The sequence below is a fragment of the Podarcis erhardii genome (assembly GCF_964252035.2).
Source record: "Podarcis erhardii genome assembly, chromosome: 7".
In the NCBI taxonomy this organism is placed as follows: Eukaryota; Metazoa; Chordata; class Lepidosauria; order Squamata; family Lacertidae; genus Podarcis; species Podarcis erhardii.
This window is the reverse complement of record NC_138511.1, coordinates 18,256,476-18,277,378: the sequence shown is the minus strand read 5'-3', so window position 1 is coordinate 18,277,378 and position 20,903 is coordinate 18,256,476. Positions and strand designations below refer to the sequence as shown.

Below are 20,903 nucleotides of genomic sequence, written 5' to 3'. Positions count from 1 at the left end.
AAATTCCTCTTTGTCTTTATTGCTACAGGCATGTGCTCCCCCGCCTCCTTTGGCTGCTGAAACAGGAGCGATTTCCTCTCTCTCTGTCAGCCTCCCTTTGGAAGGCAAAGGCTTAACCCCCCCCCCCAGCATAAATGAAGTAAAGCAAATATTTAACAGATTTTACTATGTATGTACACTTTAGAGCAGGGGTCAGCAAACTTTTTCAGCAGGAGGCCGGTCCACTTTCCCTCAGACCTTGTGGGGGGCCGGACTATATTTTGAAAAGAAAAGAAAAATGAATGAATTCCTATGCCCCACAAATAACTCAGAGATGCATTTTAAATAAAAGCACACATTCTACTCATGTAAAACACCAGGCAGGCCCCACAAATAACCCAGAGATGCATTTTAAATAAAAGAACACATTCTATTCATGTAAAAACACGCTGATTCCTGGACTGTCCGCGGGCCGGATTTAGAAGGTGTTTGGCCTGGATCCAGCCCCCGGGCCTTAGTTGGCCTACCCATGCTTTAGAGTATAAAGTCCGGGTTTCCTGGAAACAGACCCCAAAAACTTCATTTTTGCACTGAATTGCATGCTGGTTGGGGTGTGATTGCTTCAACCATTAGTGCCTGCTCATGCCTTCCTAGCCCCCATTGTCAGCTCTTAAGTTCCACCTGCAACAAAGGACTAAGGAAGGCCACAACTGTACCTCACACTTAAACTACAAATCCACCACAAATGCACAATTAGTGGTCCAAAAGAATCCTGGGACCTGTCATTTGTAAAAGGTGTTAAGAGTTGTTAGGAGAGCCCTATTTACGTCATAGAGCCACAGTTCCCAAAGTGGTTTAACAATCCATCCCTCTTCCTAGGGAGCTCTGGAAATTGTATCTCTATGGAGGAAGTAGGAGTCTCATTGCCCATTACATATGACAGCTCCCAGGATTTTTTGGCTGTTTAAAGTGGTATAAGAGTTTTTAAAATGTGTAGTTCGGTTGTGATCGAAGAAGTACAGAAGTGAGAATATCAGTAACTGGGTAGGTTAGCTGATAGGGTTGTTAACCCCAACAACCTCCCAAACTGAGTTTATTTTGCTTTTAAAATTCCAGCAGATCAACTCCAAAAGTGATTCTTCTTAAAAATAAGTCAAAGTGTTTTCACTGCTGGCTCTGGGAAGATTTAACACCTTAATTATCCCTCTCCTAGTAGTTCTAATTTTCCCCTTCCCCCCCATGCTGAAGTTGAATTTGGTTATAATCAATATCTGCATAAAGGCTAAATGGATTGGCTGCCAAGTGTGTTTTGGGGATGTGGGGTGGGCATGGGGACTGGATTAGCAGCCTCTCTGCCAGGCCCCATGTATTGGACAGAAACACTGGAAGCACAGTAGATTAAGCACCGCAGGGACTTTCCTTACAGTTTTCCCTCTCCCTGGTTGTAGAGTGATGCTCTCTCTCTAATCTCTTTATAGCTCTGCGAAGAGCTGTTTGAGAAGATCAATGACAACAGCAATGAGGAAATATCTTACTCTGTGGAGGTAAGTGTCTTGGTTGAATTTTGAGGACACTGTTTAAACATAACTTTGGAAGGGAAGCCTTGTTAAGGCACAGCTCTTGTGATATTGAGACATAATCCTTGGTCCCGCTGATCAGCTTTGTATGGGTGTCTGTGTCTGTATAGCACTACCTGGCATTTTACAAAGAGCAGGTATGTCTCTACCCCAAGGCGCTTACAATCTAAAACAGGCAGAAGGAAGCATGAGAGGAATTGAGGAAATGGAGGCGTGGGCAGGCAGAAGAAGGCTATGTTATTATTTCCATTACACATGCATTGGCTTTGTTACAATATGGTGTAGGAACTTGGGGTGATCTAGACTGCACCCACTACTGCTTCACACCTGCCTCAAATGAGAGAGGAGTGTGTGATTGTATGTAGAAATCAGCCTACTGTAGGAAGGTAACATTTACATTTCTTGTTCTGTTTTTGCCTCTGGCTCCACGTACCATTGTTAAGTGGCCCACAGAATATTGTGCATAAGGAATTATGGCCTTCAGCCTAAAAACGGTTCACCACCCCCGTCTAAGGAATAACCCATTACCTTCTGAAATGCTTTCATCAGCAACACGAGTGTCTCTAATGTCATTTTCTCACCCTCCAGCCAGACTTGACCATCCCACCTGTGGCTCCAAACTCCATATAACCTAAGTCTTCATGCTACTGCTTGCCCTCTTCTCAAATTTCTCTTCTCCACAGGCTCCCCACAAAAGCCCCAGCCCCAGCTCCCCCCCATTTCCTTCACTGCTGGCCACCTCTGCCAATTTAAAATAGCAAGAAGAGGTTGATGTTGTGCTAGCTGCTGGTAGGTCATGTATTCTAGACCTTAAAAATACTTTGGAGCCTCATTTGCCCTGTCTTCTGGTGACAAACTCAGCGCTATATTTGTAAGCTCATGGGGAATTTTATTTTACAAATACTTGGTGCGAAGGGAGTTCAGATTTGACATTGGAAACCAGTTGTCCCACCACTGCCTGCCAAAATAATAAAGGATTGTTTCTAGCTATATCGTACTCAGAGTAGATTCTTTGACATCAATGTAAGTAAGTTAGGTTTGATGAGTCTACTCTGATGCAGCCAAAAGATACAGATTTTATGTGCAGTTATGAGCTCCTCAAGTCAGAATCTGTCCCCTTCCTCCAAATCTTTATCCAAATCAGCCAGTCTGGGAGGACTTAGCAGAAGCCGCCCCCATTGCCTGTTGAATAAGGAGGCCTGATGAAAGCGTATGGAACAAATACATGCAGCAGTGTGCTATTTTTACCTAGGTTGCATTTCCGTCGTTTGCCAACTTATGGACACACATCCTCCTAAGCATCAGCTTGGCAGACAGCCTAGGAATTGTCATTGTTGTGTCATGTTAACAGGAAAAACGTGTTTGTTCAGGCACAGCTCTATTATGCTACCTTCCGGTCACCCCAGTCACCCACATTCTTTGGGCTCTGAAGCAGTCACGCCCCCTCCAGCTACAATGCACACCTGTCGTTTCCTTCCTTGGTTGCTAAAAAGGCTTTCCAACACTGCATTTGTAGCCTGGGGCAAAGCAGCAGTCACACACGCCTGGGTATGCACACAAACACACGTGCGTACATACATACATACATACATGCAGAGCATGAAGTCTATAGCCCTCTCCTGATATTGCTCCCCAGCCTCTGCACTAGGAGCTTTCATATAGCCCACATTCTGTCTATCCATCTCAAAACAACCTCTTCCTCCTCCCACCTTTCACAACCATCTAAGCATGTGGCCATCACCACATGCTTCTTTGAAAACCTGGATAGGTCTAGAACCCAGGAGTGGCTCTTCAGGTTTCCTAATTAGCAGCTGGAGCAACAGAGGTGAAATTTTGCCACTTCCTGGAATGGGTTATAATTTCCTGTGTGACTACAGTATGCACCTCCCTCCCGCCCTCCCCCAGTGCCTTGCACCTAAGCTGTAAATCAACCTTTGCCAGATGTTGCTGGAGGACATTCCTGATAGGGATGGTGCCCCCTACTGGAAGGATCAGGCAGGGTCCTCTGAAGTCTTTTGCCTCCTCTCCAGGATGAGGAGTAAGTAAACTTTTCCCAGCATCAGGTCCACCCTGGTATTTATCTACAACAGCAGCCATCAACCTCAGCTAGCATGGCCAATAGTGAGGGATGAGGGGAGCTGTAGTCCAACAAGATATGGAGGGCCACATATTTCCCTATTCCTGGAGTTGGCCATAATGGTCTAGAAGGAGCAGTGATATGATCTGACTTACGTAAGGTGGTCTCATTAGCTCAATAGCTTTTTGGATGGATAAATTCCTCTCATTATTTTTCTTTGTAGATGCTAGAGTAATCTAAAGAGCTCTTACGTAACTCTTTCAGCCAAAGTGCATATTGATTGCTTGTTCTGAAACATAATCATTGTGAATAATGGAGCCTTCTTAAATGATGATGATTTTTTTTAACTCTATAAAAGAGGATCTTTCTAAATATATTTCTCTCTTCATACTCCCTGGGTCACCTGTTTTGAGTAAACCTCTTCCTTAACATCATTTTCCTGTATTGGTTTTCTTACAATTGTCCAGATTTGAACCGTGTGTGTGTGTGTGTGTGTGTGTGTGTCTTCTTGCAGGTCAGTTACATGGAGATCTACTGTGAGAGAGTCCGTGATCTGCTGAACCCCAAGAACAAGGGGAATCTGCGTGTCCGGGAGCATCCTCTGCTTGGGCCGTACGTGGAAGACCTGTCAAAACTTGCTGTCACTTCTTACACTGATATTGCAGACCTCATGGATGCTGGGAACAAAGCTAGGTAGGTTGGGTCTTACTTCAGGCATGGCACAGGGACATTGGTGTTTCACAACTCACACAGCTGTCAGGTCTTAAAAATATTTGCTAGTACACCAGTGAAGATAATTTCCCTGTCAACTTATGAATATAACCATTAGGAGTATTGCCTAACAAACATTTTGGCCAGTCAGTCAGACCCTGCATGTGAGCCAGGAAGTCTTTCATTGGATATAGTTTCTCATTTCAACAGAACCTGGAAACTATGGTTAGGAGGCTTAGAACAAAATGGGGTATTAAGCCAGTTTCAAAACATAGTTGAATGTCATGGCTTGTTTCTAACCTGTGAACAATAGTTTCCTGGTTCAGATAGAACATGAAGTGATATTTAATGGAAGACTTCCTACTTGGTTGGTTGGTTTGCTTGTGCGAAGGCACATGTGGCCAAAGTCTCATCCACATCTTCGCTTGTTAAGCCAAGATATGATTGTCCAAGGTGCACACAATTGAATTCTCCTTCCTCCTAATCAAATATTTCTCTTCAACTACTTCTGGCAGTGGTGGGGTATAAGTAATAAATTGTTATTATCATTATAACCTGGTATACTTTACTAGTTCTGTTTTGCAGCTTATAAATTGAAACTGTGAACCAGGTTGGCATAAGAGAGATTAGGGCACAATGATGCAGCTGCTTGCTGAAGCTAAGCTGGTGAGGGGGTGGCCAGTGCCTGGGGGGGGGGAGGGCACTTCATACACTGCCTTGAGCTCCCTTGTGGAAGAGCTAATACAAATGAATTCCCCCACTTTTCAGCCAAGGTTAGCTCCAAAAAGTAGATTACAAATCAAATAGACAAATACAGAGGATTCAAGGGTATGTGTCTGGCTGTCTCTCCTGACTCCTGGCAGTCCATAACACAGTCTAGAAATGGGTCCTCCAGCTATTGTTAGAATCCAACTCCTAGCAGCTGCAGCAGCCAGCATGGCTTTGGTAAGCGATGATGGGAGTTGGTAATCCACCAACCTTTGGAGCTCTGCAGGTTCTCCCATCCCTAACCTAGTCCCAGGTTCAGAGGACCTTGTATGATGGTAAAGATGCCAACTTCCCATTGATTCTTCCCATCAATGGTGTTCTTGTTCTTTAATCCCGAGCTTTCCCTTTTTCTTTTCTGTATTAAAGGACAGTGGCAGCTACCAACATGAATGAAACCAGCAGCCGTTCCCATGCAGTCTTCACCATTGTTTTCACGCAGAAGAAGCATGACCTTGAAACTGACCTTTCCACTGAGAAGGTAGGCTACTCCCGAGTTGGGGATCAGGGGAAATAGATGGGGTGCAAAGCAAGCTCCTTGCAACTAGATCAGGGACTTCCCTCATAACATGACTTGGGAACTGCTCGCTCTCTTTCCCAAGGGTGGTGAGAAATGTTGGGTGGATTGCCTTCTGATCTGCTTAGGGCTGTATCCAACTAAGGCCATATTTACAGCTTAAATATAACACATTACAGTGGTACCTCGGGTTACAGACACTTGAGGTTACAGACTCGGCTAACCCAGAAATAGGACCTCTGGTTAAGAACTTTACTTCAGGATGAGAAAAGAAATCACGCAGCGGCGGCAGCGGGAGGCCCCATTAGCTAAAGTGGTACCTCAGGTTAAGAACAGCTTCAGGTTAAGAACAGACCTCCAGAACGAATTAAGTTCTTAATCCAAGGTACCACTGTATTTATTTGAAACACTTTAAACAGTGATGGCTTGCCCCAAAGAGTTCTGGAAAGTATAGTTGTTAGAAGACCCTCATTCTCCTTAAAGGTAAAGGTACCCCTGCCCGTACGGGCCAGTCGTGTCCGACTCTGGGGTTGCGTGCTCATCTCGCTTAAGAGGCCGGGAGCCAGCGCTGTCCGCAAACACTTCCGGGTCACGTGGCCAGCGTGACGAAGCTGCTCTGGCGAGCCAGCACCAGTGCAGTGCACGGAAACGCCGTTTCCTTCCCGCTATAAAGCGGTACCTATTTATCTACTTGCACTTAGGGGTGCTTTCAAACTGCTAGGTGGGCAGGAGCTGGGACCGAACGACGGGAGCTCACCCCGCCACGGGGATTCGAACCGCCGACCGTACGATCGGCAAGTCCTAGGCACTGAGGTTTTACCCACAGCGCCACCCGCGTCCCACATTCCCCTTAGAGGGCTACAATTCCTAGTGGTTTAACAGTCTCTCTTCCTAGGGAACTCTGAGAATTATAGCTCTGGGAGGTATAATAAGGGTCTCCTAGGAAATCTAGGATACTTTGTGGGAAGCCATGACTACTAAGGACAAATTCTTAAGACATATTTAAAGCACTCTGATAGACTTTAAACTATGTCTTAAGAATTTGGCCTTAGTAGGATACAACACTAAGAAAGAAGATCTCTGTAGCTGTAGCATAAGGAGAGCCTGAGTAAACCCCCCTCCTTTTGCACAGAAGTGCCAGTGTTTCTGCTTGGCAGGGCTTAACTAATTACCGCCTCATTAACTCTCTCTCTTCTTCTCCATCCTCCCTGTTGGCCTAGTTTCCTTTGGAGGTGGCAACAAGCAAACCGCCTTTTTAAACTGTGGAGGGATTTGCATGTTTAAAAGGGGAGCTTATTCTTTGTGGGGGAAGTCTCTCTCTGGCCTGAATGCTACTTTTGGAGGAAAAAACAGGAGAAGCTTTACCACAGTGCATTGTGCAACTGGGGTACTTATAGAACGTTTCAATTCTAAGAATAAACATTTATCTCTCTACAATACCATATCTGGGGCTTTTTACTCGAGGGGAAAAATGTGAGTAAGGGAGGGCATGATAGACGTGTCTCATAAAATGATGCATTGTGTGAAGAGAGTAGATACGGAGAAGTTTTTCTCCCTCTCTCTTCTAGAACTCATGGGCATCCAGTGTAGCTGAATGTGCACACAACACACAGTTAAATGATGGAATTCACTCCCACAAGAGGTAGTGATGGCCACTAATTTGGCTGGCTTCAAAAGAACATCACTACTAGCCACAATGGCTATGTTCTCTGTCTACTGTTGGAGGCAGTATGCCTCTGAATACCAGTTGCTGGGAATTGCAAATGAAGAGAGTGCTGTTGTGCTGAGGTCCTGCTTGTAGGCTTCGCATTGGGGCAACTGGTTGGGTGCTGTGAGAGCAGGATGCTGGACTAGGTGTGACTTTGGCCTGATTCAGCTGCAGGGCTATTTTTATGTTATCACATTACCTGTTCTCTCACATTAACACTCTGCAAAGTTGCAGGAGGACGGTGACCTGCTTGTCATGTTGCTGACTTAAAATTCTTTATTAGATGAAGATAATCAAAACTAGCAACCTGCAATTTTCTGGCCAGGTGGTTGTAATGTAATTCTCCCCACACCCCCAATATATATTCCATCCCAGGTGAATACAAATTCCTGTTTGCAAAACAGTAAACATGGCCAGCATCCTAATGTTGCATATAGCTGCTGAGGCTGCATGTTTTATTCCCAGTTAAGTATTTTTAATCATTGCTATGCCTGAGGTTTTTGTTTCGGGCATGAAGTGATGGGATAGTGATCAGAAAAGGAAAAGTTAAACTAGGGGTCATGAGATGGGTGGTGTTAGCATGCCATTGACAGCCCTGATTCTGGTGACACTGGTGCCCTGATATGTAGAGCAGCTTCCTCTTCTATGGTGACAGAAGCCCCTTATATAAATTTTGACAGTCATGCTGGCTGTGTCACATTTGTAAATCTGCCTCTTTGTAAGCAATGGCTAAAATATAGGGGGGGTGTTTGAATATCTGATAGCTGAACTTATTGGGACTTTATAGCAGGCATCTGATACTGTGCAGAAGTGTGTTTAGCTTGGGCACCTGAATACTGTGAGACCAAGATGAAATTGCTGGCTATCTCTCTCTTTCCCTGCCTTATTTGACCATGCTTTTCTTTTCAGGTTAGCAAAATTAGCCTTGTGGATCTTGCAGGGAGTGAGAGGGCAGACTCCACTGGTGCCAAAGGGACCCGATTAAAGGTATGAGTTGGCTTTGCTATGTTGTGGGTAGCCAGGGAAGGAATGTAGGTCTGTGTTAAGAGCAGCCACTTTGCATGCAGAACACTCCAGGTTCAATCCCCAGCATCTCCAGTTAAAAAGGATCAGATAGCAGCAAGTAATGGGAAGGACCCTTCTCAGCCAGAGAGCCACTCCCAGTTACACTACTGCGCTAGACTGGTCAATGGTCTGCCTTGGTAATGAGTACATTCCTGGATGTTGCCATATCGTTGGATGCATTGCCAAGGATCAGTATTCAGCATGCTGCCCTACCCAGTTTGGAGTGAGACTTAGCCTTTGTCTTTTCAAAACAGCCAGCCAGATATTTGCTAGCCAATCTTCAGCCATGGTGGGGGTAGAAAATGAGATAAGAGTACAATTGATACCCTGAATTGGAGTGCCTGTTGCTCATGGGTCCCACCCAGTAGTTGAGGGACTGCATGTTGAGAATCTTGCATTGCAAGGGGTTGAACTAGATGACCATTGGGGGACCCTTCCAACTTTACAGTTCTGATTCTGTGATTCTATGTGATCCTTAGCCCTTTCTATTCCTCCTGTGTGGGTGGGGCTTAATGGCTTGCAGAGGTGAAACCAGAGTCCCTTCCGCTTTGCTGGGGGGAAGGGAAAAAAGCAGCCTGCATTTCCAGGAATTCTAGGGCACTGATGACTTATGCATGATGTATACCTGTTTGTCAGATCCTAGACCAACACAGGTGACCACTAGGTAAAGAGAGTCTGTTCTGAGATGCTGTATCATGCATGGAGTCAGACACAATGTACAAAAGAAGTGGAATCCTTAATGCCATAGGATTCTGTAGCAAAAGAGTGGGGTGGGTGGGGGTGAAGTGTCTCATTTTTCCAGACTTCCCTTTTATATCTGGACAGCTTCAAAATCAAATGTTTGATTTACCTTTCTAGGAGGGAGCAAATATCAACAAGTCTCTCACCACCTTGGGAAAAGTCATTTCAGCCTTAGCAGAAGTGGTAAGTCCGAATTATTTTCACACTCATTTTTAAAAACAAAACAAAACCATGAGCTTTACAACTGACAGTGTTTTAACAGCTGTTTTAAAAAAATACTTAATGCCCAAGTAGAAATGTTTTTGTTGTAGCTTTCCAAAGGCAGAGGGCTTCAGAAATCTACTATTTGGAAATAGTGATCCTCTACCCCAATTCTCCCCACCTGCTAAAGAGCCTCAGACATGCTGATTTTGGGATGATTTGGGTGGGGAACTAACTTGGGCCAGCAGGGCTCCTGATTTTGACCCATGAGGCTGCTGTCCCTGAAAAAACCTGCTCACCTTTCCCACTCCTGGCATTATATTGCAAAATTCTAAACTAGAGAGGGCATGGGCTGGGCTGCATCTGTATGTGGCTGGGCTCAGACTCCCATCATCCCTGATCATTGGCCATGTTGGCTAATGGGAGTTGGAATCCAACAACATCTGAATCTCCAGTGGTTCCTTATTGCTGTTTCAAATGGTCAAAGCCTAGCTCAGAGGTGACTGCTTCTCTTAACACTGAATATAGTGTTAGCCAAGCTTTAAACATGCTGTGCATGTCTGATAATGCCTAGTCCTGGAGCTTAAGGCACATGGCAGGGTTCTCCCCTTATGCTTCATCTAAGCTCTTAAATTGATGTGGTTGAAGCCCCTCTAGCTCCTGTCCTCCCTCCTAAGGCTTCCTGCCCTACTGTAGCCCCTCTTCATATAGTCAAACTCCATAGGTTCAAGGTTACCACCTGGGGAAAGTGTTTTGAGGTGCTTACTGATGTGGTTCCTTGGAAAAGTAACTGGAAGTGCATCTGTGAATTTGTGGTGCCTATTTAAACTCCCTCCTCTTCCTCGCTCAACAAACTTAACCTTATCTTCTTCCTTCTTTCCTTCCTTCAATGCTTCCAAATTTAGGATAACTGCACCAGCAAGGTATGATGATGGAGGAAGGGTAGCTGCTGTCAACTAAAACGTGATATAGCCTGAAGACCAGGGGTAGAGAAGCCGTGACCTTCCGAAATGCAGCTGGACTCTAGCTCTCATCAGCCTTCCCCATTGATCGTTCTGGCTAGGTTGATGGGAGTTGAAGTCCAGCAACATATGGAGCGTTGCAGGTTCCCCTACTTCTGGTGCTGACTATGTGGGTTTTTAGACCAGAAGAAGCTAGGAGCAGGGGTCCACAGGGATGCACTGGTTCCATGTGTAAGGATGCATTTCCAGTGGCTTTAGAATCTCTTTGAAGGGGCCTCAAAAGCCATCTAGTCCAGCCTATGCAGGAAATTCACTTGCTGCATCATTTACTTGCTTTTTTGTTATTTTGTTGGTTTTAGCTTGTATTTTTGTTTTAAGGGATGTTGTTGCCACACTGTACATAGTTTATACCACTTACAGGTGTGGTGTTTGTTTTTTTTAAAGAAAACTTAAGTGGTTTAGAAATGCTTTTAAATAAATGAAATAAATATTAAACACAGTCACCAAAATGGGTGTTTGGGCTCAACTGTATAAGTGACTGTCTCTGAAAAGGAGCAGTCTGATTTATTTTTATTTTAAAAAAATTGTATACTTCCATCTTTCTCAAAGATGCTGTTTGCTGTGGTCTCCCATCCAAGGGATTAGCCAGGTCTACAAATGCTTTGCTTCAGCATTGAGTCCCTCTAGATCACTCTCTGGACCTCAAGGGAAAGGATTCTTGATTCACAAAGTGGATCCCTGCTCCTGTTGTAACTAACTTGGTTTTCCCTTTCTTTAGCAGTACAAGTAACATGCACTTACTTATTGCTGCTTCTTCTGAAACAAAACTTTAGACCAGGGGAAGTAGTGGTCCTCCAGGTGTTGTTGGGTTCCCATCTCCCACCACTTCTGACCACTGGCCATGTTGGCCAGGCTGATTGGAGATGGAGTGTAGCAACACATGAAGGACCACAGAACTTCCCACCTCCCTGCTTTCAAAGTTTCTGGTTCCCACCAACCAGAGCAGAGCATATGTCCGACTAACTCTTATTTGCCATTAAAACCTGGGAGTCTGCACTCTTCTCTCTCCTACTGTTGGCTCTCAAATGAGTAAGAAGGGGCATTTGCTGAGCTGCTTGTGTGTTAGGGTGGTTTGCATGCAATAATGCATTGCTGACATTGCTACTTTACATTTGAAGTTTTTGCAATGGAAACATTCAGATGGATACAATTGAAACTGACTTCTGATTAGGCCCGCTCTTTCCTTTCCCACCTCTACTGCTTTGCCTAAAAGTCAGATGGCACTTGCTGCGGTCTCCCATCCAAGGGTGACCAGGTCTAAAAATGCTTTGCTTCAGCATTGGGTTCTCCTAGATCATTCCCTTGTAGCCCAAGGGAAGGATTCTTAATTCACAAGAGCACAGCTGCTTTTAAAAAGTGCACGTGGGAAGGAGTTTGTGGGTGTGGGTGTTTCCTGCATAGCATCTGTTTCAGTCCTGTGCCAAAAGTAGGACTTGAACCCACGTTCAGGAGCACCTCTCACTGCTGCACTGTGCCAAAATCTACACAGACTGCTTCATAGCTGTTTCCTTCCTGACAGTGTCTGTCTGTGTTTTCCTGTGAACACTTCCTAAATCCTTCTAATCTTCAACCAGGTACAAGATTAGTCTGTGTGGGTGGGAGGCAACATAGAATTGGACCTCTCTAGTCTAATTTTGCTAGCTAAGGCTTTCTGACCTCTCACTGTCCTCAGTAATCTCTCCCCATCCTATCCCCTACAGTAATTTTAAATGCTCTTCCATCTGTCTGTACCCACTTCATTGGTGGCTGTTATCCTTTCTTAGGTAAAAGCCCAGCGGTATGTAAGCACAAATATAATTCAGCTGATGATTTACTCAAATATAATTCAGCTGATGATGCTTCTTGGCTTGCTGAAAATTAATTTCTAAATAAAACAGAATACCATTGATCTAATCTTAGTGCCGTACTCCAAATATGTCTGGCTTCAAGCTTGCAGAGTGTTGTGGAAATATCCAGAGTCTCTTTGGCTTAACTTCATAGCTTTGGTTTTTACTGAGGTGGTCAACTTATATCTAGGTTGTACCACTTGGGAGTGTAGTTGAGCCTCCGCCCCCCCCTTTTTTAGAAAGCAAAAACACAGTGCATGTAGAAGCCCAGTGTGTCAATTCGAAGGATTCCAGCCTAACCTTTCTCCCTGAATTTCATGGACTTTTATTTTATGTACCTATTTATTATTTATTAAATTTATATATCATCCTTCATTCGAGGATAAACTATACAACTTACAATGTTGTTTCACACGTTGCTATATTTAGCTTCTTAGTTTTCTATCCTGTCTGCAATTATTTCATCTGCACAGTCGATTTAACTCAGTAGGTGGCCAACTTTCTGTTCTCTTGGCAGAGCGGAAGATGTTATCTTTAGAAAGTGGCCGGGGTGTGTGTGTGCATTTGTTGATCAGTCAGGTTCTGTAGTAATGGTGGTTGCTAACAGGTGCTTCACTTTTATAGCGTATGTGATTTCAGGCAAAGCCAGAAAATAATAATACAAGTATGTGTGGAATCTCTGGGTTGCATCAAACTAAATTTTACTCATAGCAAACCCATTGAAATGTAGGGACTCAAGTTTGCCATGTCAATTCATTTCAATGGGTCTGCCCAGCATTGGGTGCACCCTTTGTGTTGCAACGCAGAAGCATTTTCTGTGTGTGCAAAACAATGGGGAAATGTTTTGTAGTGAGAATTTTTGTTGTGGGGCTTGATGGGGCATATCGGCTGCCAGTTGACCACATCTGTTTCAACTTGAAATGACCTGGTCGCGATCCAAAGACTGGCAGGGCTTGTTCATGCACATGTGCAACTTTCTAGGCTTATGCTTCCATGACAGGAGCCCAACGTACTACAAGACAAGCCACTTTTGAAATCTCTTTGCTACACAGCAAGGAGGAATGCTGCTTGAAGAATGAGAAATAAAAAAATCCCACTGAGTGTGCTAAAGCACTCAGGCAGGATGAAAGTAGTTCATGAGATCCCAGCTCTGAATCCTCTCCTTGCTTTGTGGGCCCCCCCCCCAACCTATTTTTAGATGTCTTATAACTTGGGTAAGATGGTATGTAGCATTTTAGCTGCCCACCTTCATGACTGTTAGGAATATATTAAAAACACACAAATTAATTTCAGCAGTTGCCTTCTTAGAAGCATTCAACCCTCCCTGTAAAACTCTTCTGCCTAATTGTTTAATGATAGTTCTTAAGATCTGTTTAGTCTAACCAATTGACTAAAACATTGTAGCTTTAATTCTAGTATGCACTTGCTTCCTGAAGCTTTTGTTTCATTGTGAGATTATCTTGGCAAAAACATGCCTTCAGATGTTGCTTCTTGAAAGGTTCAGGAAAACTTGTGCACACAACTTTGTGCAGATTTCCTTTTTTTGTGTGTGGCAACTGGCTTTTAAATGCTAATGTTCTCTTGCAGAGTAAGAAGAAAAAGAAGACTGATTTTATTCCATACAGGGATTCTGTACTGACGTGGCTGCTTCGGGAAAACCTGGGTATGTTGACATAGCAGAATCTTTTCCCACCTTTTATTAGTTCCCTGCTAATTAGTAATTACCTTTCATTGTTTTACACTTGGTATTTTGGGGTGGGGAACCTTTGGCCCACCAGATGTTGCTAGACTACAACTCCCAGCATTACCTTTGACAATTGGCTGGGCTGCCTGGGGTTGATGGGAATTGGAGTCCAACAAACATCTGGAGGGCCACAGAGAGATATAGCAGGGAGCCTCCTTTCTGGATGGTGCGTCTAGTTCCCAAGAGCCTTCAGGGGTCCTGTGCCCTTCCCAGGTGTTACTGCAATACAACCCCCATCATTCCTCATCATTGGCCATGCTGGCTGGGGCGGATGAGAGTTGGAGTCCTGCTTCATTTCCAAGGTTCAATATTGTACACTGTGGCTGCATCTAATGAAGTGGACACTATTCCACGAAAGCTTATGCCCTTATAAATTTATTTCTCTTTGCAATGATATGAGACTTCCTGTTGTATGTTCATCACCTTTGATATATATTTATATATAGTATTTGGAGGTTAAAAAGGTTTCTGGTCTTTAATGTTCTGAGGGGGAAAAGATACCTGAAGGTTAGATTTAGGATTATATCCAATACTAGTCCTACTCAGAGTAGACACACTGAAATTAATGGATATGACTAATTTAGGTCCATGAACTTCAGTGGGTCTGCTATTAGTAGAACTAGGTTGGATACAACCCTAAAATATAATTTTCCCACTTATATATATGCTTTGTATATTGAGGAAATAAAAGCATTTAGGATCTTTAAAAGAGCCAGTTTAATTTCTTGTTGACCTTCCTATGCCTTGGCTGTGGAACCTGGATTTGTGACTCAGTCTGTCATTAGTGCTGTTAGCAGTCAACTTTGACTCCTGTTTAATTGGATACCCTTTTTTGCTTCATAGGTGGCAACTCAAGAACGGCCATGGTAGCTGCTCTGAGCCCAGCAGACATAAACTACGATGAAACACTAAGCACTTTAAGGTATTGAACATGGTGTCAAAATGGGGGCAGGTCTGCTGCTTTCCTATTTAGTTCCCTTCTTTGTAGCATGCAAATGTGAAATGGAGGTTGATTCTGGTCTCTTATTCTACTCGCCTTAGTTAGTTGTGGTAGCGTAAGGGAAGTGCAGCAGAATCATATGAAGACTCTGTTTAAACTCCTTAAAAATTACATGCGGTGAGAGGAACTGAGCCATGAATAGGAAGTTGCCTTACACCAAGTCAGACCATTGGTTCATCTAGTTTAGGATAGTCTACACTGACTGACGGCAGGTCTTTAGGATTTCAGGTATGGGACATTCCCAGCCCTACCCAGAGATGCCAGGGATTGAACCTGAGACCACTGAGCTGCTGCCCTTCCCCAGAAGGGAATAACTGTGTCATAGAAAGTGGTATCAGCTAAGGCTCTTGCACATTGCTCAGATTTGACCTTTAGATATGTGGCAGAGTTGTGGTGGTGGTGTGTGTGTGTTTTAAAAGGAACTGACCCTACACCTGTCTCTCCAGATACGCTGATCGGGCAAAGCAGATCAAATGCAATGCTGTTATCAACGAGGATCCCAACGCCAAGCTGGTGCGGGAGTTGAAGGAGGAAGTGACACGGCTCAAGGATCTCCTCCGTGCTCAAGGGCTCGGAGACATTATTGACAGTAAGTGGATTATACAGATTCAAGCTCCGGGCCTTGCTGTGGGAGATAACCCTCTTACTCAGCTTCGGAGCTGTGGGTGGCAGGCTGGGAAATCCAGGCACTTTGGTGGATTTGAAAGACTGAGGAGCACAGCAGGGGAAGAATGGAACCAAGTTCATGGATTTGGCAATCCCACAATCTCAACTTCAGCAGCAACATTTGCTTCAAACTCGAATTCTGTGTGGAGCCTTTCCAGGCTAGCAGCGAGGCCAACAGTTTTGCTGAGTGGTGTTCTGTATAGTCTTCCATCTTTCTGGAAAGTTTATACATATTTTCCTACCCGTTAAACGGTGAATGCGGGGGCTCCCAGCAAATGGGTCCCACTGCAGGAAGTGAACTAAAGCTGGGCCAGCTGCAGTCATTTCTTCCATCGACCCCCTCACTTGCCTTCCATCTCTCCATCCCAACAGTATCTTCAGGCTGTCAGTTTCCACTCCAACTGCCTTCCATTTCAGGGCCCCTGCCAAAGCAAACCAATTCAGATTCCATTTTCTTTGCCCTAAGTTTTAGCTGAGAGGTTGGAGCAGCTAAGCTCTTATGGCTACGTATGGATGATTTTGGTACAGAACAAGAAACCTGGTTTTCAAACCCCTTTATTGGATATCTGATTCCTCACCGCCTATCCACAGAGCACAGTAATGTAAAAAAACAAAACTCAAACAAAGTAAGAACATAAGAAGAGCTCTGCTGGATCAGGTCAAAGGTTCATATTCTGTTCTTACAATGGCCTAGCCTCTGGAAGGCTTGCAAACATGACCTGAGTGCGACAGTGCTTTCCTCACTTGTGATTCCCAGCAGCTGGAATTCAGAGGCACATGGCCTCCTGAAAGCACACAGCCACAACAGCTAGCAGCAACTTATCCAGTAGCAACTCCTTTCTCTTGCTTGGAAAGACAAAAGAGCTGCAGAGGATTGTGTTTCTGGGAATGCCTTTTCCATTGTTACATGGTGAAAATATTAAAACACCTCCCACCCCCAAGGAACAATCTTCCAAGAGTTTTTTATCCACCTCACAACATAGTGAGGTTGGCATTCCCCACGTCCTGGCCACAGTGAAAATAATCGTTTACTTATTTGTTCAATTTGTATACTACACCATCATATGAATACATCGGGTGGTGTGCAAATGACAAAAAAATGAAAACAAAAATAAATAAATCAAGCAGATCAATATAAGCAAACATAGGTCTATATCCAACCTAGTCCCACAGGCAGTAGTCCAATTGAAATTAATTGACCTTAGTCATGTCTGTTAATTTCAGTGAATCTACTGAGGAAGGGGCTGTACTGGCCCATGTGGTGGGGAGCAATTCATGGTCTGGGATGGAACCACCCTCCCAGCACTCCCATTAGTGTTGAGAGAGTGGTTCCATCTCAGAACATGAATCGCTCCTGCTTAGCATGATCTTGTCGTTTCTTTTCACTGCTCAGAGGTTGCCATGACATTCAGCAATGGGATCTGGCAACCACACAAAGCACCAGGAATGTAAGAATTTGGTCTCTGTTTGGCTAAGGATGACTGTTTTTACAATGTGGGTGGCAGGGCATTTGTAAAAAATGTCTACTTATTTCTCCCGAGGGGTTGAGGGGGGAGGAAGGAAACTTTTAAAATAAGAGATCAGTGTATTTGTGAATGCATTTGAAGTAACTCTGACTTTAAGAATTGATGTTGAGCTTTGGCCTTTTGGGTTGTGGGTGCTTATTTGTCTGCCAAGAGACATTCTGACTTAATCACGCTTAACGAGGCCACAATCTGTATGCATTGCATGCCTTTGCCTTGAAAAGAGTGGATGAAAGAAGAAAAGGCTGTGAAACAAACAGCATTAGATTTTTTGAGATCCCCCCCTTCCCTGATTGTGACAAAACTTGGTAAATTGCTTGTGTTCTATTTGAGAATCTGATATTTTCTTTGTATCCAGTGCCTGGGCTTTTCTTCCCTTTCCTGTGTCAACTATTAATCCTAGATATTTTACCCTTCTTGTATCTTCCCTTCTAAACTTCCTTCCTCCAGTTGATGCATTGGACGATTTCTCTGGAAGTGGAGGCAAATGTGTGTACTGTGGAATTAGTAACCTTTCTAACCTTTTTTGGCTTTTGCTGGGCCAGCTTTCAAGCAAGCTTTACATGCTGTTCCTCGCAGGGAAATCCCAGGCAGAACCTTTTAAAAACCAACATTAGCAGCATGGAACCCAATCTCTTTCTGTGGAACCCGGCCCCTTGCCAACCACTTCAATTTTTCAGGCTGCTTTTGGGCAGAGCGCAAACTCAAAGCTTGTATTTAAAGGAGTGATAACAGTGTGGCACTAGAGTGGGTTTGAATTAACAGGATTTGAGACCATAACTTTGATAAAAGTATGCAATTTATGGCAACAAATGAAGAAAGATGGTGGCATTTTGTTTTGGTTTTTGAAAAAAGAAAACATGAACAGATATTGAATTTTTTTAATTCCATTTTAAACTGTAAGTGCACTGCCAGCTGAAAAGGGCTGGAATTGGCACTTTTCAGTTTATTTTCATTCAGGACCGCCCCCCCCCAAGTGTTCCTCTTTCCCCTCCCCTCCTCTCCCATCCCAATCCCCATGAAAAGATATTTCTCACATTTAAAAATAGAACCATACCCAATGATAATGAGGTAACGGGATATATAGCGAGTATATGATTCATTAAGGCAGTACTTCTTTCCTTACTGTCTTATATCTCTTAGGGAAAGAAAACCTTTCCTTGTTTTATAACTTTCAAATATACGTGGGAATTTGAATTGGATTTTCCTGGAAACGCAAGGGCAAACATTAAGATGGCATCTTAATCTCAGATAGAGGGCTATATCCAGTGCCAAACGTATTCAGATGACTGAAGTTAGGCATATCTGTTGATTTAAGTAGGCCTAGTCCTGAGTTGGATTCAAACCACCATGCAAAAGGCCTCTGTCTTTACAAGATGCAATTGAGGTGACTTGAGTTGATTCCACCAGTGTGATGGGTTTTAAAAATTCCCTTAGGGAATGGGGAGCACTGGTGGCTTAGCTCAAATAGTATTTCTTTATTTAGGGTTGTATTATTATTATTATTATTTACTTATTACATTTTTATACCACCCTTCATTCGAAGATTACAGGGTGATTTACAATATAAGCCGAACTATGTTATACTCAGAGTTGACCCACTGAATTTAGCAAACCTAAGTTGTGTCCATGAACTTCAGAGGTCTGTTCTGAGTAGAACTAACATTGGATATAATCAGTGCTATTTTTCTAGAAAAAGAGGTGCTGGAACTCATGAACGCCTCCCTTGTTCTTTTACAATGGCAATGGAGCCCACCTGAAATGTGCTGGAACTAAGTTCCCGAAAGTTCTGGCTGAAAAAAGCCGTGTTTATAATACTAATTAATCAATTTCTAGCAGCCTTGCACCCGACACTACTATGGAATTCTAAGAAACAAACGACAGCACAATGCAGTACTGTCTGATATCTGCCTAATATCTTCATTCAAAAGGTCATTCAATTGTTTCCAAACGTAGACACAACCATGATCTCATCATCATGCAAAATCATCATGCAAAAATTGGTTATGATATCTTAAGATGTGCCCAGACACATAGAGAACAGCTAGACGGACAGACAAACAGCCCCCCCCCAATATAGACTATTATTACAGGGGGTTTTTTACCCACCCTTCAACAGTGGTCCCAGGACATGTTATAGCAATATAAAAATAGTCTGAGATCCAGCACTGAGGGTCTTCTGGTTGTTTCCACACTGCGAGAAGTGAAGCTACAGGGAATTAGACAGAGGGCCTTCTTGGTAGTGGCGCCCTCCCTGTGGAATGCTCTCCCATCAGATGTTAAGGAGATGAGTAATTATATAACATATAGGAAACATTTGATGGCAGCCCTGTATAGCAAAGATTTTAAGGTTTAATGTTTTATTTTGTTTTTATATGTGCTGGAAGCTGCCCAGCGTGGCTGGGGCAACCCAGTCAGATGTGTGGGATACAAATAAATTATTATTATTATTGATATCATTTTAAACAATTGACAATCAGAACACTAGGGTGTTGTGTTTGTCTGTGTACACATACTTACACAATCAAGCACACACAAACACACATATGTATCAGATACTCTCATCTGAGTTTCAGCCTTGCCCGTTACTCCTGCCATTCCTAAATGAAGCAAATAACATGGTGGATGAGAGAGATCTGTCTGGAATTTCCTTGAACTCTGATACTTGGCAGTGTAAATTTTTCCAGAGTGGCTCTTGCTTTGGGGCATTTTTTCTCTCGCTCTCTCTTTTAATTTTTTTTTTTTTAAATTGATGCTGCTTCCAGCTTGCCGGCTTTTAACTCTGCCTTGAGCACCAGCAGCTGCAGCATCATGGAGGGAGAACCATGCATGGCGCAAGGGTGCGATGATGCTCTGTGCAAACTGTGTAGCAGTCGCAGCAAGTGCAACTCCTGTCTCCTCCCTGTCGTCCCCCCTGCCGCCCCGCTGTGAACGCATGAATTATTCCACAGGAGGTCTGGTCAACTCCATCTTTGCCCTGCCTGCTTGCCGAATCCTGGCGGCTCTCTTGTTCCCGAATCTTTCCTCTCTTTGCAACCTCCCTGCTCTTTTCCGTATTTATAGATGGCAGTTTTCAAACCAAATTAAAACTCACCCCACATCTTATTTAAAAAACACAACTTACTTGTTGTACTCTCTACATATTTGACCTGTTAAGCATAGGCTGAAGAAGGACGAAGTGCCCAAACATGAGTTCTTCCTTCTTTAAACCCATCCTATCCAAAGATGCATGCAAGTCCCTATGTCACAGCCTGGTCTGATCATTAGTGGAGGAACCAGCATATGAAGCTGCCATTGGCCCATCTAGCCCATAGGGACACAGGAAGCCACCTTACACTGAATCAGATCCATTGGTCCATCTTGCTAGGCTGACATTGCTAGTGGTGAGGGACGATTAGCTCTTAAAGAGCAGGTGCACGCCTCATAAGAACAGTCCCAAACTGGGGTGCCACCCTTGAAAAAGATCCTACCCCTCATGGATTCCAACCACCCATCAAGTGAGGAGGCACCTGATTCAGGGCCATGCCAAATGAGTGTAACAAACAGGCAAAGCTTCTTGGAAGGACATCTGTTTCAGAACTGCCATCTAGTCCTATTAAACCTGTCTCTGTTGCTGCTTGTGTGCTACCTTTCTTATACGGGTGTCTCCTTCCTGTTTTTCCTCCCTACCTTCCTTTTTTTCTGCTCTTCTCTCCTTGGCCTCTCCTCTCTCCATCCCTGTATTTCTGCCTCTCCTCCTGTCTGTTGCCTCCCTCCCTCCCTTCCTTCCTCCCTTCCTTCT

General features: G+C 43.9%; 1 protein-coding gene across 9 annotated transcripts in view; it reads left to right on the top strand.

Moving 5' to 3' along the window:
- KIF1B (kinesin family member 1B) overlaps positions 1–20,903 on the top strand; it is a 136,283-nt gene that overhangs the window by 43,365 nt on the left and 72,015 nt on the right. For 3 of the 9 annotated variants that reach the window (XM_081870709.1, XM_081870707.1, XM_081870714.1), the window contains exons 5-14: positions 1,458–1,523; positions 4,148–4,326; positions 5,479–5,590; positions 8,244–8,321; positions 9,258–9,323; positions 10,247–10,264; positions 13,777–13,852; positions 14,777–14,855; positions 15,380–15,522; positions 17,573–17,611. In XM_081870709.1, coding sequence (XP_081726835.1) covers positions 1,458–1,523; positions 4,148–4,326; positions 5,479–5,590; positions 8,244–8,321; positions 9,258–9,323; positions 10,247–10,264; positions 13,777–13,852; positions 14,777–14,855; positions 15,380–15,522; positions 17,573–17,611 — 856 coding nt within the window. The remainder of the gene's footprint in view (positions 1–1,457; positions 1,524–4,147; positions 4,327–5,478; positions 5,591–8,243; positions 8,322–9,257; positions 9,324–10,246; positions 10,265–13,776; positions 13,853–14,776; positions 14,856–15,379; positions 15,523–17,572; positions 17,612–20,903) is intronic. The other 6 variants (XM_081870711.1, XM_081870708.1, XM_081870710.1 and 3 more) reach the window with 3 other exon arrangements.